At 45.6% G+C, this 16,910-nt stretch overlaps 1 protein-coding gene across 3 annotated transcripts; it reads right to left on the reverse strand.

The window, feature by feature from the left end:
* Window positions 1–190: 190 nt before the first annotated feature.
* LOC117143016 lies at window positions 191–16,770 on the reverse strand. 3 transcript variants are annotated; one of them, XM_033307390.1, is made up of 6 exons: window positions 16,497–16,770; window positions 15,867–16,430; window positions 4,714–4,922; window positions 2,697–4,645; window positions 1,141–1,840; window positions 191–1,078 (listed from the first exon to the last, which is right to left on the reverse strand). In XM_033307390.1, the coding sequence occupies exons 1-6, from the start codon at window positions 16,547–16,549 to the stop codon at window positions 312–314; spliced, it is 4,242 nt and encodes a 1,413-aa protein (XP_033163281.1). In that variant the 5' UTR covers window positions 16,550–16,770; the 3' UTR covers window positions 191–311. The 3 variants fall into 3 exon arrangements, with proteins under 3 accessions (XP_033163281.1, XP_033163290.1, XP_033163299.1); XM_033307399.1 differs by lacking the exons at window positions 15,867–16,430; window positions 16,497–16,770 and adding exons at window positions 5,007–5,165; window positions 8,598–8,844; XM_033307408.1 differs by lacking the exons at window positions 15,867–16,430; window positions 16,497–16,770 and adding an exon at window positions 5,007–5,821.
* Window positions 16,771–16,910: the final 140 nt, after the last annotated feature.

Below are 16,910 nucleotides of genomic sequence, written 5' to 3' on the forward strand. Positions count from 1 at the left end.
ACATAATTAACCTAGGCTGGTATATCGTTTACTTTACGCATGCAAGCATTCTACAAAATATATAAGTACATTACTTAAATTTGTTGTTTTTCGCTTAACAGTCATTTGCATTTCACTGCAACACAAAAGGAACTCTCACTTTTCTTCACTTCACTTCACAGACCTTTCTATAATCTGCAAAAAATTACTATTTTTATATTTACTAAAATTTATCAAAATATAAGCCCAATAGGTTCAATCCGAATACAAAATCAAAAATGTACAAATGCGCAAATCTAAAAACGCTATCAAGTCGAAACACTGGGTTCTAGTTAAAAATCGAAGGCCTTGCGAAAGAGGTTGTTAAGGGCGCGCTGCTTCTTCTTGGTGGTGGATGAGGTGGTGCTGCCACCACTGCCACTTCCACTACTGCTGCTTGCCAGACCACCAGACATTGCGTTGCCATTCCCATTCGGGGTGATGCGTCCCTCCCCGGAGGACAGAATGGCCTCGCCCAGTATGCGAAACGAATTCTGTGCGGTGCTGGAGTTAAGTGGAAAGTTTACCTCCGACAGCGACGAGCTGTCCAGGCTAGCGCTGGGCAGACTCTTGCTGGCCAGCTTCGCCTGCTGTTGCTGCTGGTGCTTTTCGCTTCGCTTGAGGCGGTACCACTCCCAGGATGTGGGCTCGTGCACCGAATGGCTGTTTTTGACGCCATTAAAGCTGTAGCCCTTGTTTTTGCTCTTGCTAAAGGGCGACTTAAAGAATGCCGGCGAGGACAGTCGTCTCGATTTCTTGGTGCCTGGCTCTTTGCCAGGTTTTCCGTCTACTGTGTCCACAATCTGGTAGCCCGAGGGTCCTTCTGGCATAAACTCATTGTAGGCCAAATCGCTGGTGGGTATAAAGTTGGCTAGATCATCATCGTCAAGCATCAGGCTCTCGTCGAAGTCGCTCTGCGTGGCTGGTTCTTCAGCTTGCAAATCCGGCGTATAGGTGGCTGGCGCGGATTCCTGGCGCTTAAGACCCAATGGTTTCAGTTGCTGATGGGATTTCTTCTTGCCCGGCTTACCGCAGCTTTGCTTTATGCTTTTAAGCGTGTCTGAAAAGGGTTTTCTCGATTACATTTGAATTCGTTTCAGGATTCTTCAAGCCAGTACTTACCCACATCGAAGAACTTGTCCGTTTGCTCGCCGCAGGTCGTCTCCGTGGTATCCAGACTGCTGTGCCACGAGTGCTTGGCTCCCTTTCGCCTGTGCAGAGAATTTCGGACACTTGCGCCGCCATTTGTGTTGGCAATCGCCATATTGGCGGCTATGTTATTGTTGCTGCCATAGCAAACTGAAATTTTGCGCTGCCGGCTTGGTGGATCCAGCTCCTGCATGTTGCTGTCCCCGCACTCCTTCAGAATGAGCATGGCCTCCTCACTTGGACGCCGTTGCTTGGGTGTGCTTTGATTTGGCATCTGTTCATAGGACTTACGGCGATCCAGTTTCGGTTTTGCAGCCACAGGTTGATGGTCCGCCTGGTCCTTCTTCAGTAGCTGTTGTTGCTGGCGTCGCAGCTTGCGATAGTATACAGTGCCCAGGACGAGCATCAGGAAGATGCAGGTGCCCACAATGATGATGACCAGGATGCAGGCCTGCACCTGGTACGACAATGCCCTCACCTCGCCGGCCAACTCCGCGCTGTGCTGCTGGTACAGCTGCTCCTGCTCTACGTACCGCCTGCTTTGATCCTCCAGTTGGCGCACCGTGAGCGTCTGTTGTGTCAGCGTCTGCTGCAGCTCCTCCACTTGCTTCTTGTAGCGCCTCGAGAGCTCCTCCAGGTATTGTCCAGAAAGCGACATGTTTCGTTCGAGCGCCTACGGAAGACAGAATACCAGTGAACGTCAGTGGTTAGCGAATGTTGTGGGAGGAACACGGAGAGAAATAGTTAGTTTGAAGCAGATACTATTCCATCAAGTAAACAAATATTTCAAATTAAATTAGCAAAGCTGTGCAGCCATTTAAAAAAAGAATCAACCGGAATTTAAGAGACTCTTATAAATGATCAAAAATTTAAAAAAAGAGAACTCTTCAGAATTTCATATGCATTTTTTATGTGTAGCTGTGGCGAGGTTCAAATGGATTCGCATATGTATATTGATGACGTCGGTCGGCAAGGTAGCGAGTTGGCTGGCAGAATTGTTACAAGGATGAACCCCGCACAGTCCTTGGACGGAGTCCAAAACGGGAAGTGGCTGCCGCTGGTAATGAGCAGCCGGCACGCAAGTCGACTATAAACAAGTCAGAAGAGATTAGGGAGCAGGAAGCCGAATATGGGTTACCTTAGTCGGGTTACCAAGTAAGTTCTGGTTTTAGCCCTGTGCAAGGAAGTCATAATTTCTTAATACGATTTCTATGCCAAACGGTTCAAACTTTATAAACCGGAATGAGGAAAAAACAAAGAATGAAAAAGTTATTTTGATAATTTTGAAAAAAACCACTTCGTGCTTGGTTTGTCACTGTAATTAATTAACTCCTTGCTAGGGTATCATTTTGCTTTTGACTTCCTACCCTGCCACGCTTCGTCCATGTTCCACCGTTTCCTGCGTGGGTGGTTGTCTAGCTGGTTTCTAGTTTCATTGTTTGTTTATTTCTGTATTATTTGCCTCTTCAACTGATGACGCACATCAATGGGCGAAACCCCACTTAAAACAGTGAGCTCGAGCCACTCACCTTTATGCGATTGGAGAGCCTGATGAACACACTCTCCGACTGGGCTCCATTCGTCAGTTTCTGCTGCATGTTAACACTGGATACACTGGCTGGTCCTCCTGCTCCGACAACGCCGGCTCCTCCGATGTTGCCGTTTCCGTTCACCACGGCGGCTGCAGCGGCAGCTGCACCTCCGCCAGCGGTTATCGAAGCCACCGTCGTGGTCAGTAGGTTGTCAATGCCGTCCCAGTTAGCCGGATTGCCCTCCTCCATACCCAGATCTCCGTTCGCTTCATTAGAGGCAGGGAGTGCATTTGTGCTAGGAGCGTCAGTGAACGATTCCACATCGCTGGGCTGCAAGGTTGTTGGAAGTGTTGGCTCCGGAGGAAGCTGCACTTTAACCACTTCCTCAGATTCCGACGGCATATTGAATATATTGACGTCGGCAGGCGTGGAGTTCGTTGTGGAGACTGTTTCGCTGGAGGTCGACGACTGGTCTTCCAATGAAGGCACTTCTTGGCTTACCTCGGGCACCACAACCTCAAGACTTGGTGTTAGCGGTTCCTTTGTGGGCGTTTTTCTCGGCTGGCGTTCCTTACTGTTCTCACAATCCTGGCGAACACCCGTAGCTGTGGCGTTATCCTGCACTGGTTCTGGTGAGCTGACGTGTTGCTTCAGAGAAGGCGCCTTTGTATGGTTTTGGTCAGTCACATTCTGCTCTGCCTGAATCAGTTTACACATGGCTCCCACGTGCTCCGCTGGCAACATACTGAGGAAATAGCTCTGCTCCTTGCCCATTTTACTTGCGAACTCCGAGCCCGTTAGGCTTATGCCGAACTCCTCGTGGCATACGCGACTGTTCAAAAGATCTGACCGTAAGCGACTAAGACTGAGGAGCACCTGCAGCTGCTGGAACTGGCAGGACAAAAGACTGTTAATCCTCTCTACCAGGGTGGCATTGCAATTGCTACAGCTGTAGGCTTCAAATGCTGGCGTTTGACAGAGCACCGATTCCTCTGACCACTTCAGAGCCTTTGTGGGCTTTACGAGAACCTCTGCGGCCTTCTTGACCATTTGCATCACTGCATCCGAGGCGCTTTGAAAGATGTTGCCACCACTGCCCACGGCTGCCTTCTGTTCTTGAGCGCCGTAGTCATCGTAGAAATCGTCCAGGTCATCGCTTGGTCGGATTTCCGTTTCGAAAGCCTCGTACTCGGAGGTGCCAAACACGCGGAACAACGAAAGCGGACAAAAGTGCTCATTGGAGTAGTGCGAGGTGATATCGACGCGCACGAATTTTCCAAATAAGTGAGGATGAAGCTCAAAGGTCTGGATTGTTCGCTTGTCCTCCGCCGCGAAGCGTCCCACATTGCTCCAGTCTCGGGTGGGGAATCGCTTCGAAACGGCCACCGTAAAGTTTTTGGGGGACGAACTGAACAGCTCATAGTTGGCCACGTCCACCTTCTGCGCCTGAATGGCCTCGCATAGCTCCACCACGAACCAAATCCGACTTTCGCAAGTACTCAGCATGTACTCATCGGTGGATTGGGTTAGCACAGCCTCCGTATGCTTGGACTCGGAATTGTGTGCGATGATCTTGGCTCCGCAGTCCGGCGAGGCGTAGTTCTTGGAGCGCAGCTTCAGCGTCGGCGGCTTTCCACTGGAAGATCCAGTGTTGTTCTTGCGTTGGGCGGACTTATTTACCACCTGCTGCTCCAACTCCATGGCCTGCTCCCTGCTGGCCTCCGCCTCCATTTGCTTCTGCGCCCACTCGGAAAACACTGGCATGGGCACTTCCTCGTTGGCATTCGTCAGGTTGGCAGTGCCCTCTGTCTCATTGAATGCAGCTGATCCGGGCTGCAACTCCTCGCTGCTCTCTTGGGTTTCGCCCACTGTCGCAGCTTCTTGTGTGATCATGCCATCCACTTGAATGCCTCCGCCGGGATCGTTTATCTTCGGCATTTGCTCATCTAGAATGAGACAAGTTTAAAAGTTAAAATTTGGCTCTGAAAGCGGTAAGAGAATAGAGATGTCTTGCCTTTTTGAGGAACTTCCTCGTCAGCCTCCAGCACTTGCACGGGCTGGTCCTCATGAGGTTGCTGCTGCTGATGCTGCTCCTCATCGCTATGGTTTCCGGCTGTGGCCGGGGACCCGTCCAGGATAACCGAATCCAGGCGGTTCTTAACTCGATCCAGCGGGAGTTCAGTTATTGTGACAGTTGGCAGCTCCGTAATGATCTCGGGAAAGCTGAAAGATGGATGATAATTGGGAGATCAGTATTGATTGAGAAGCTGTTTGGGTATTTTTGGGGCCATTCGGCCAATATCGCACCTCATGAACACCGTTGATATGGCTATTATTTGGGAAAACCATATGATCCAGAAGAATATCAGAAACATGGTCAGGTTGGTTTTCAGCTTTTTCAACTCACAACAAATGAACTTCATAACGAACTGTAGCAGCATTTTTCTTACATTCATTTTCGGGGCTCTAATTGCGGGTGATAATTTATTTGCTCAAATACATAGATACGTATCGGCTTGAGGCTCAATCGACAACCACAGCTGTGACCCTGCTGTATTCTAACGCCCCCACCCGTCTGCATCCGCGAGCCGAGAACCCAGCTAGAAGCCACGTTGGATTCTCTTCCAGCTGATAGCCGCGAAGTGAGTATCTGGAGCAACCATAACACACTCGACTGACGGAGGTGCAGAGTATGTAAATATGAAAACAAGTACTCTAGCTCACAATGCGAACGTTTTGTTTTACTTCACTTTTGACTTTGTGGAAGCGAAACCCCAGCAGCTGTGAACAACGTCAGACGAACTTAAAAAGGTTGGTGAAAAAACCCAAGCGTCGCAACGCGAATTCAATGATCTACATTTAAAAGCGGGCTCGATAAGAATCGCTTGTTTATTACTTGACATGATCTTGCCGAGAAATATTGAAATCACTCTGGGAAATTCACAGTTTAAACTGCTTTCGAATCTCAGAGTCAAATCAAATTTCGAAAGCACCAGTTTATAAATATACACATATTTTTTCTCTACTTTCTCACTTTTGTGGCTGCACTTTTGCGGAAAATATTCAATGCAGTTTTGCAATTATGTTGAATGTTTGACTAAAAATGATTTCGAGATGCCTGTGTCAAAGAAAATCTGACAGGGCGAATGCAGTAGCCATAAAACTAATTAAGCAGACTGAAAAGCTATATAATATACTCATTATATAAATATATATTATATATGCCTTTCAAGGAAATGTGCGTGAAAATAGAAATTGTGTCAAAGCGCCAATTTAAAAATATATTTGGGGGCGTTGACAGTTTGTGCATAATGGGATCAAACTATGTCAAGTTGAGAACGCGATAAGAGTAATTATATTTGGTGGATATATAGTCGGATTCTATATGGTATTTCTTTGTCACTGGCCGCTTTTCACAATGAAAGAGGAAAACAAAATTGCGAATTTACAGGGGCTGAATACATTTTTAATTAATTTTTATACACTTTGGTTCCCATAAGAGTGCGCATTTCCTGCTCCTTTATCCACGAGAGTAAGTCGCAGATGATAACTTTTCCTCATTTCGTTGGGATTTCCCAGTTTCGCGTCACAAGAATTAAATATGGATTTTAAATATATCCCTGTTTGCCTAGACTGTTTTTTATCTTGACTTTTAACTTTTCTTTAAAGACAGACATTCACATTTTGATTTTACTTTCTTTTTTGAGCTAAATGAGCCAAGAATAACCATTTATTTCCTTCGCTTAACTTTGTACTATTTAAAGGTCCCATTTACCCGTTTAAATGAATCCAAAACGTGGCTAATACAGCATTGTCTTGCCAAGGAATCAGCCGTCACAATGTGAGCAACAACAGGTATTATGCCCAAAAATACAATTCCCGAGTAAACTGAAAATAATTCAACAATGCGCTTTTGACATAATCAAAAGCAAATACAAATAAGGCTGAAAAACGAAGCAAGTGCAGTTGAAACGCAAGTAACTGACCTGAGCAAATAAAGTGTGTTGAGCTGCACTGATTTTTTTTTATCTCAATTGGGTATTATCTATATCTATTATATCTATTAAAATATATCCAAGTAAATAAATCATTGCTGCAGGAACGGCTCATCTTCACTGCCTCAAACCGGAAACTCAAGATGACAGTCGGGATGGGAAAACGAAGTATTCGAGTGGACTTGGCCCACCTCGAATCTCTCGAGGCGTCACGAACCAAGTGGTTCGAGAAAAGTGAGAAAAAGGGCCATTCGAGGGGCAGCATGCAGCAATTAGCGCTCATTTGAATGCATTTTTATTGCATAATAAAGCCGATGCCGAGAGTGTCCATCGCCGGAGCAGTTCACTTAGCTCTTTGCAGCGTTTTCGTTTAAAGGTCCCGAGCTAATTAACCGAAATGGGCAACTGTTAGTTCCTCTTTCTCTCGACTTTTCGGAAAAGTGCATCAAATGGGCGCTGCGAGGGGCGTTAAATGCCTCCGATTCGCCAGCTCCAAAGGGGGGCGAGTGACTCCCATTCGAGTTGGCCCAACACATGTATGCAAATTCACCTCCTATTGCCAGGTATTCTGTAATAATTATTGGCCTGCGCCGCGAGTCTTGTCAACAGCGCAACGCCCACCGCAATCGCCCAAAAACTGCCAGGTCTCGAGAAGGAAAACTCCCCAGCTGGCTACACATATGTACACATATTTATGACTTGTCTGAACAACAACGCCGAGTTGGGTATTCAAACTGTCTGCCTGGGCAGTAAGTCAAGTCGAGCCATGTGAGCCATTTTGGGTTAGCCCCGCCGATCCGGCAGTTGCGTTTTCTTGATACTTTTTAACCAACTTGTCTACACGTTGGTCGGGAATTTCAGGCTTTTCTTTTCTGCTCAGTTTTGAATAAATTATTAAACGCAACATGTTCCAAGCAACGACGTGAAAAGTGCTGCAGTTTTAAGGAGTGCGAAAAGTGAAAATATTTTATGATTCCAGGCCGAAATCTCGCTGAAAACAGATTGATACTAGCGATGGCATACCTTAATCTTATCTAAATGTTTACTCATTATTATGTAAATTATTGTAAGCCAACATTGTGTGAAGCTTAATCAAAACAAAGCTGTGAGCATGAAAAATGCATCTTAATTGCAGTTTCACCATGAACATAGTATCTTGTCTGGACTGCGGCCAAGAATTATGCGTTGAAATAGCTTTAATAGCTTTTGCATTTATTCTGGGACAACATTGAAATGTCGCACGCACATAAAATATTGTGCACAATAAAAACTTCTGAATACTTCTATGTATAGTGGGTGTGTTTACCCACTTACAATTAATATAGATCGAGCATCTAGTGTTTGTTCCTCCCAAATCGACGACTTCTGTTTGCTCTGCGCCAAAATTTGCACAACTCAGAGTGGCTACAAATAGTGATTTGATGAACTAACCGAATTATAAACATTTGGAGCCAGCTTGGCCTAATGGGTATCCGGTTGGCAGATCAAACAGACATTAACTCTATCAATATTGCCACTTGGCAAACTGAAGGTGTTGGCGGAAATAATTGCAATTAAGAGCTATTATTTATGTTTACTCGATCGAATTTGGCCTCAACTCGCTTTCAGGATAAATGGCGACTATTTAACAAGGATCTCAGCTGTGATTTTCGATAGTTTGAAGTCCTTTCAAGGACTTTCCTATGCCACGCACAGAGAAAATTCATAAATACGCGCAGATTACATGTTTATCTTAATGAAATGCATCTCACTCTACAAAGTATATTGTACACTATTTGTTTGACTCGTTTGTCCTGATTGAGGGGCTACAATTGGTAATTGGTTAGAAAAGTGTCAACTGAATGTACAAAACAGTAAGTCGAATCCGCATATCGATTGGTTTTCTCTGCGTGTCGGCAATTACTTGTAGGTTCCGAACTAAATCAAGGGTCTTGGGTAAAAGTGCACTGCAGGCACATCTACGAGGACGCGCACAACGCGAACGCGATCGTTCACAAGGATAACTAGAAAGGATACTAGATAGTGAATCCGACTCCGACTCGCGAACCCAAACACCCAGCGACGGGAGGATGAGGATGAGGTGGCACCACCGGCGTGGTAGCGGTGCACACGATCGCACCACTGGAAATCGAAATGAGAACTGAACGTATTACGGAGTCGGCTCTAGGTAATTGTGGTCCAAGTGCGCAGATATATTTGCCGCCACATCTCGGAGAGCGGCGCACCGGGCCAACAAGCTCCGACTCCCAGAGCCACAACTACCATGCTCATGGTGAGAGAGAGTGAGTCGGGCAGAGAGCATTACCTCAGCACATCCGAACCCGAATCCGAATCCACAGCCACATCCACTTCGACATCTCGCAATCATCTCGGATCGGCCTGCACTTGCAGGTGAGAAGCAGCGGCTGCATTTTGCCGGCAAACTTGTCGCCCAGGTTGCCCCCCTCCATCCTGTGTGTGTGTGTTGCCTCCAAAACACGCAATTGATGGCCAGAAAGGAAAGCCCCTAAAAGTGGCAGTGCTTCAAAAGCGCTCAGGTGCAAGCAGATCATTTTTCAAAGCCCGCTTCTCGAGGAAGTTGCATGTATCGCTAGTAAGAAGGATAAATCACAATTGAGCATCTGATTACTTTCGATTATTGTAAATGAATTACTTTTGAAGCTGCTTACTGCTCGAAGGAAACTCAAATCCACATTCAATTCACAAGTAAAATGTACTTCAACATTCAAGAGATTAAATTGCAAATCGAAATGTGGAAAAGGAAGACCGTGTCACATAAACCAAACTAATTAATAGGCATTATATTTGTGCCATTTTAGTTTTAATGAATTACACCAGAAAGCAATCGGCTCACTTTCCAACGACACATGTTGGCTGAATTCAAATAGGCAGTATAAGGAGCTATAAAATAATTATATCTTATTCGTACAATAAAAATACCGATCAGGAAAGTCATTTCAATTTTATTTTATACCCATTTTCCTAGCCAGGCTCTCAGGCTTGGGCTTAGGCTATCCACCCACCCATCAGGCGGCAGCGGGGGAAAATAGATTTTCTGCGCCAAGCAGTTTTCCCAAACCATTTTTGTGGGCCGAATGGATGGTGCCGTGTGTTCCTTGCCCGGGGCACAGCTGCATTTGGGTGGCACAAGGTGTCGGAAACGGCTTTAGCCCCCACAATGACGCCCCGATCCTCCGATCCACCGATCCCAGTGCCTCCTGCACAGGAAGCCCGCCGGCCGGGGGTTTGGCCCCGCCATGTGGCAGGTTTATGTCTAAATCTGTTGGCCAGCCAGGAGCATTAGCATGCGGCGTGGGCCAGGCCCAGATCTGGCATATGTCCTCATGCAAATCAAGCGCGATATGAATGTAAAATGTTTACGGTGTGCCCGTGAGTCTGGGCTATATAGTTTACGATCGGCGATAGCGATCGATGGCTGGATGGACAGACCATCGGGCCAATAAATATGAGCAAATATTTGGCCGAGCATAATTGCAATTGCAAGTGCAACGGAAAGTGAAATTGTTAATCGTAAACGGGCGGCGACGTGGGCACAGACAGATTGCACCGTTGGCCAGGCAAATAAGGTCTATAAAATCAAATTTGCCTGGGTGAAAGACACAGCCGACTCAGTGCCGCCGATTGTCTTTGATGCGTGTGTGTTTAGCAATTTGTTTTGACTCCTTTTGTGCAACACGGCAAAAAGGTTACTACGCGGGCCAAAAGTGTCAATTGAATCGAACGCTGCCAACTGCAGCAGCATCGGCTGTCCATGTTGCAGTTGCAACTGCAATTGCAGCCAGTTGCCTTATTGCTGCTGCTGCTGCTGCACTTGCCGCAGCAACGCCATTGAAAGATAAACACTTGTAATGCGAAAGTGCTTTTGAACCCACGGCGCTTACACAATGATCCATGGCAACGGCGGCAGCAACATCACCCATAACAGCGGCAAATGCAAACCTAACTGCAGCAGTAACAATGCCAGAAACTATGCACGGAAAGAAATATACAAACGATTCAATTTAATTAAGTTAATCAAAACCCCCTTTTAGCGAGGTCAAAACTAGTGACGATCGCATCTGCAACAGCCCGAAGTTCTGATATAGGTAACGAAAAAGATACTTTACTTGACTATATAAGTAAACTGTATCAAATTTACTCATTCAGCACGTTTTATCAAAATATTTATATTTACAAATTGTGCACGGAAAGAAATGTACATCTTAGCGAGGTAAAAGTTAGTGACGAAACACAACACACAAAAGTTCTGTTATAGGTAACGAAAAATGATTATTCACTTCAAATTTACTCCTTCGGCGTGTTTCACCAAAATATTAACTTGGCAGGGTAGCTAGCCATTTTATGTTTCCTACATTTTCTATAGTGTATATTTTCTCTACCGTACTTTAAACATAATTTTTTTTGTGTCTGAACGTTACCCTCACTAGCCGCATCAATTTTGTAAAGTCTTGGTACGCAATCCCATAGTGAACATATAGGAGTCGCCTTCAAACACGCGCCTGGTGCGTTTCGTCATTACGCTGACCTCCGCGCACATTGATTCACAAGCTTACAGAGTGATTCATTAAAATGTATGGGCTGGAAAACAAATGTCATATGATAGATGTTTCAAAAACATCAAGTTGACGATCATCCTTAATGTAAAAGTAAACGATTAGTTGGCCTATTATCCTATCCAGTAACGCATCTCCGTTTGACAGTGCACACGAGTGCCATCCGAAGGCGCTTTGTTTTATAGCTCATAACATTTTTATGATTGATCCGAACAAATGAATCAAAATAAGCAATATATGCAGCTTTAATTGCAAAACAAAATACAGTATTAGCCATGCTATACCATATCGGTAGGTATTCAAAATATTATTAAATATTAGATATTTTCTCTGATATTTTCTTTTCGTGTACTTTAAGACGCTAGACACACACACGAGTTGTTAAGTGGTTGAAGTATTGGCAGAGCCATCAGTCCGTCGAGTGGGTGGCCATTGGAGGCGGAGCAGGGGGATAATCGGGAGACGGTCTCCAAGCTGCAGAAGAAAGTTGGAATGGCAGCTGGGACCAAACGAGGATTTTCTCTAGGTGCCTCCGAGGGCGGATTCCAGTTCAGAGTTTGGGTCACAGCGAAGCAATTGAACTCTGTGCAAGGATTTGCTGGCAAGATCCTCGATCGGCAGTTAAGATAGTAATGCTTGTTTGTGGCAATGTAGATGTTTGTATCTTGGAAACTGTCAGGTTATGTAAACAATAATCGCACAATGAATTTGGAGCCTTGCTGCCTAAAACCAAATGGAAAACATTTAAAGAGCACCTAAAGCACGTTATAAATTTAAAGTGGATAAGATCAAACATCATTTCATTTTTCCAATTCGACTATTGGGGAATTTCAGTTATGTAACTCCCACTCGCAGGAATATTTCTGCAGAAATCCCCCACAACTCAATAAACCCCCATCAAAAGTGCAGCCAAACAAACAGTTTACTCAGTTTCCACTGAAGAATTTCGAATTAATTTGTTTAACAACAAAAAACGCATAATAACTCAAAGTAGCGGCGGCAGCTGCCTTGCCCCTTCCCCTCGCCACCACCCACTTCCCAGTTGGACACCTACGCGTCTCGAGCATTTTTCACTCCGCACGATGCCAAAACGTCTACACGTCTACGTCTACGTCTGGGGTCCCTACTCCGCCACCGCCTCCTCTTCCACCCGGCTTTTTCGCCAGATAATCAGTAACAAATAACAAATGCAAGAGGCAGGAGATGAGAGAAAAACGCCGGCAGAAACCGGCTTTTCACGAGCCCTCTCTCTCTGCGTCGATCGCGAGTTTTTGTTTTTCCGATTTTCATTAGAGAGGCGCCCAAATAAATGAAACAAAGTGAAACATAAAAACAAGAGGGAAAAATGCGAGAGGAATGCCCACGAAAGACAGGTGAAGGCGTACGACGGCGGCTTAATCAATGCAGCTGGACGAGATCAGTAATCGGCGGTCACCTGGCGATCAGCGATCAGCGATCGCGATCAAATTGATTGACGAAAGTCAATGGGCGCACGCTCACAATCAATTAAGTATTTGGACATTGAGGCGAGGCGATAAGATCGATCATTGCATTTCATTTCGTCGTGGGAGAGGACCGATCGTGCGGATCGTTGAGCGATCATTGACAGCGGATCGGCGGTTTTATCTATGCAATATATATAATATAATCCTCCGGAGCTGTAAGTCCGCGACATTTGCATAAGTGCCAATTGATCGCCGTGAACGATCTGCGAACTTTATGGGCAAGTCCACGGGACACAGGGAGAAAAAAGAGGCTCTAGCGAATGTAAAATTCGGAAATTACATGTATTTCCAACTGGTCACAATGGCATAATTGAAACAAAACTATCAAACAGCATGAGAACAGGCTATTGAAACTTATGAACATGTGTCTTTGATCCCGGGCTATTGATGATGATGATGATGGGCAACTTCCCGCTGTGTAACTGGGCGTACATACGTGTACACACATGATAATGGGTTTGCCAAGTGTGATTACGCTCAACGAGATCATGATGCATTTGAAAGCCCAAATGGTAAAATCTCTTTAGAGAGTCCTTCGCGTCGAAAGTGAAAGTAATTCCCCGGCCGGCGAAAGATTCGCCGCCGATCACCTGCCAAATGCAAACCATGCACAAGTGCACACACTATGTGTGTGTATCTACAGTCTCCAGCAGCAAATGTGTGAGATGTCTGGAAGGCCAAAATGGATTTTGATTCTGTCGGCTGCGTGCTACCGCCGCGGCTGGAAAACATATTTATGTCCGTCTGTCTGTCTGTCAGGAGGTGCTGGCGAAAATTGTTCGCGGAAAATGCAAAAAATGAAAGTAACTTCGTACTGATAAAGCCATTTACGGGGCCAGCCAGACACAAACATGACATCAAATCGAAGCCAGGCTCTGATTCGATGCCATTTAACACTTTTACCACCCGCGATAGAGCGGCGCACTAAAATCCGAGTGGGCAACGATATGCAAATGTGTCCAACGAGGCCTTTAAAGGATGTGCTAGTAAGCGAGTTCGCGACTGGACGCCACGTAGTGTTGCAGAAATGCTACACTCGAAGGAAACTGTGGTGGAAATGGAGAACTCCTGCGACCTCTTTCAAATTATGATAAACCTTAAGGAGTTGCAACTTTTGTTTTTGTACATCATTATTATTTGAAGGCACTAAAGTACACTAAATGGCGGGTATATTTCAGTCTCCAAATCGAAGAGGTGGCCTTCGTCCAATCTTATGTTTGTTTGCCACTTGTGCAACTCATTTTTTCCACTTTTTGGGATGAATGAAATGGCCGGCCGGCCGGCCAGCAGTAGATAGGCCCAGACTGACTGGCGGAGGAGGCATTTAGAAAGTACATACACTCACGGAGGGGAAAATAAATTGAAAAACTGTAAAGCAAATTACCGGCAAAAGGCATTGTGACAAGACAACGCGTGGGAGATCGCCGGAGCAACGGAGCTGGAGCTGGAGCTGTAGTTGGATTGGGATTGCAATTGGAATCGGTTTCGGTCGGTATGGAAGTGGCGTTGGGTCTGGACAGCGACAGTTTCGTATATAATTCACATATAGTTTGGCCCCCGGTTACGAAATGTCCGCGAATGAGTTATATTGAAATACTTTAGCACATGTCGGTTTAACTGCTAAAACGCAATAAACCCAGGGCTATATAAGCACCTAAATTGGCGAAAGGAATTTCCAGAGACAACGTTTTGGGCAGTCATTACATATGTATAAACCAATAGCGCATTCCGTTGATAAACTAATCGTCTCGAGACAAAATCAATCATATATCTCGAGAAAAAGCATTCCAGCACTGCAAAGTAATTACTAAGCAGATATGAGAAATCGGTTAGCACCTATCAAAGTCAACAATCCAACGACGAGGATGCACGTAAACCCAAACTAGATCGAAATCTGAAACTTGCTAAGATAGCACCTACGTGTGTGGCGCCAGAGAACATCTAAGAATAGATGCCAGTTACGCAGCTCGCTGCAATTACTGCACTTAATCAATAGCAAGCCAGCTCTATCAATGAAACGCAAACAAGTGAATGTGGTTACTACGTTATACTATGCATGGCGTACGAGCAAAACAATTTGCAGTCGCAGCCACGAAGATTAACGACGTGGCACACTCGCGTGCAAGTAAGTAAACAAAACTCTGAGAAATGCCGGGGAAAATGTGGAAAAGGCTCGAATGTCTCACGTTGCCAGTGTGGTGGATAGCATCGTAGCCCATCGATAATCATGTTAATGGACAGTTCTATTTATAGGCAACAAAAGCAAAGCGCCAGCTAAACATTTTGCGGTGACCTTGCCAGCGAGCAAGTGAGTGAAAGGCATCTTTGATCTCATCCAGCTGTCGGTGGGCTGCAGCATGTGAGCGAACCCAAATCGTGCCCACAACCTCAAGACGTGACAACAACAATCCCCGAGTGCTGATAAGGGTCATTGGGGGACTAAGAGCCCCTATATAAAGCGCTATAGCTTTAATACAGCTGATAACAGCGCGAGTTTGGAGATGACTGCGTTCGCCTGGGAATTTCATCTACGTATGACCATGTATTTAGTTATTATTCTTAGTTTCCGTAGTTTTCTTTGGCTCCTTCATGGGCTGGCTATTGCACATCAGCGATAGAGTACTTTTCTCGCTAATTTTATATTGTATTTTGTCAGTTTCCTTCTTTCCTTTTCAAATAAGTTAGGATTGGCCTTTGTGGTAGCCCTCATTCATGTTCAAGTTCAAGTAAGTAAGTCACGTCGATCGAAAAATACTTTCGTACTAATGACCAAAATTACGCCAGCGGGAAATACTTCCCGTGGAAACACAAATAAAAAGGCACGTCAGTGCGTCACAAGAACTTATCAGCGAAAACCCAGTCAATTGTGCACATACATGTACATAGGTGTACAAACAGCAGCGGTGAACTTTGAAGTTAAAAGGTTTCCAACTAAATGTAATGGATCTCCAATAATGATTTTCCGAAAATATATAACTCAGTAACTCACAATAATATTATGTAAATTCTAAGCTAAAGGTATTCGTATAAATCCTCTCACTTGCATAACCACTATTTCGTTGGCCGCGAGTATGGGATCAATAAACCACTCACCTTTCTTCCGCCTGCGGTGGTTGTGGTGGTTCCTGCAGCTCCGGCGCTTGCGGCTGCCCCGTCGCCGGCCCCTCCTGCTCCAATTGCTTTGGTTGCTCTAATTGCTGCGATTCACTAAAACTATGCACTTTCCCGACACTGCTACGCTTATTATAATTTAATTGATTATTTGGCACTTGGGCGGTGGATGAGCCACCCACATCAGCGGCTAAATCGATTTCACTAACATATTCACTATGGCTATTGGCCCGCTGCTGGTCAGATAGCGCGGGCAGCTCCTTCACAGGCACTGACGTGTCCCCGGATATTGGCCGATTGCCAGTTTGAGGCACTGGGGCGGAGGAGGAGGATGTGGCAACGAAGGGCGCGGCTTCCTGTGGAGAGGGCAACAGAACTCCAGCTCCGTCGCGGAGTGGCGGGGGCGGAGGTTCCGGCCTTGGAGGCGCCGCCGGTTCCTCGGGCTCTATGTGGGTTTTCCGAGCTGCATCCTTGGCTGAGCCGCCATCGCTGCTTGGGATTTGTGAGTCTGCAGCTGCCACATTGTCGTACAACCAGAAACAGCAGCTGCAATCGGAAAATCCACTTAGAAATCGCTCCATATAGGCATGGATGGTATCTGTGTCAGCTCACCTCAGCAGCAGATTTATGAACATAAAGCGCACCAAGTGCAGCCGCATTTGCATCGTTTTAGTCGCTTTGACTTAACCGTGGCTAGTGCTCAATTGGCTAATTTACTATACTATTTTTGCAAAAAGACGAGGCTCGCGTTCGCCAAAAAGTACGTGTCATTGATTCGGTGATGTTTTTTTCACACGATATCGATCTCGGGTCTAGCACGCAGCCAGCTCCATTGTAAGTTAGTTTAAATAATAATAATAAATTAAAAAGCGCTGCAAAAATGTCAACGCGCACGTAAAATAACAAAAAACTGGAGATGCCCGTGCACGCGATAGGCAGCTATCGAAATAGCAGCTATCGTGGGAAGCAGTCACAGTACTTTCTATCGACTACACTGGTTAACAAAGAACTTGAAACGGGTTCTTA

The sequence above is a fragment of the Drosophila mauritiana genome, chromosome 2L (assembly GCF_004382145.1).
Source record: "Drosophila mauritiana strain mau12 chromosome 2L, ASM438214v1, whole genome shotgun sequence".
NCBI lineage: Eukaryota > Metazoa > Arthropoda > Insecta > Diptera > Drosophilidae > Drosophila > Drosophila mauritiana.

Coding starts and splice junctions, on each gene's coding strand:
- LOC117143016 (XM_033307390.1), bottom strand. CDS start 16,549: ATGCAAATGCGGCTGCACTTGGTGCGCTTTATGTTCATAAATCTGCTG. Junction 4,923..15,866: donor CCACCGCAGGCGGAAGAAAG/GTGAGTGGTTTA, acceptor TCCATCTTTCAG/CTTTCCCGAGATCATTACGG. Junction 1,079..1,140: donor GGACAAGTTCTTCGATGTGG/GTAAGTACTGGC, acceptor AACCCTTTTCAG/ACACGCTTAAAAGCATAAAG.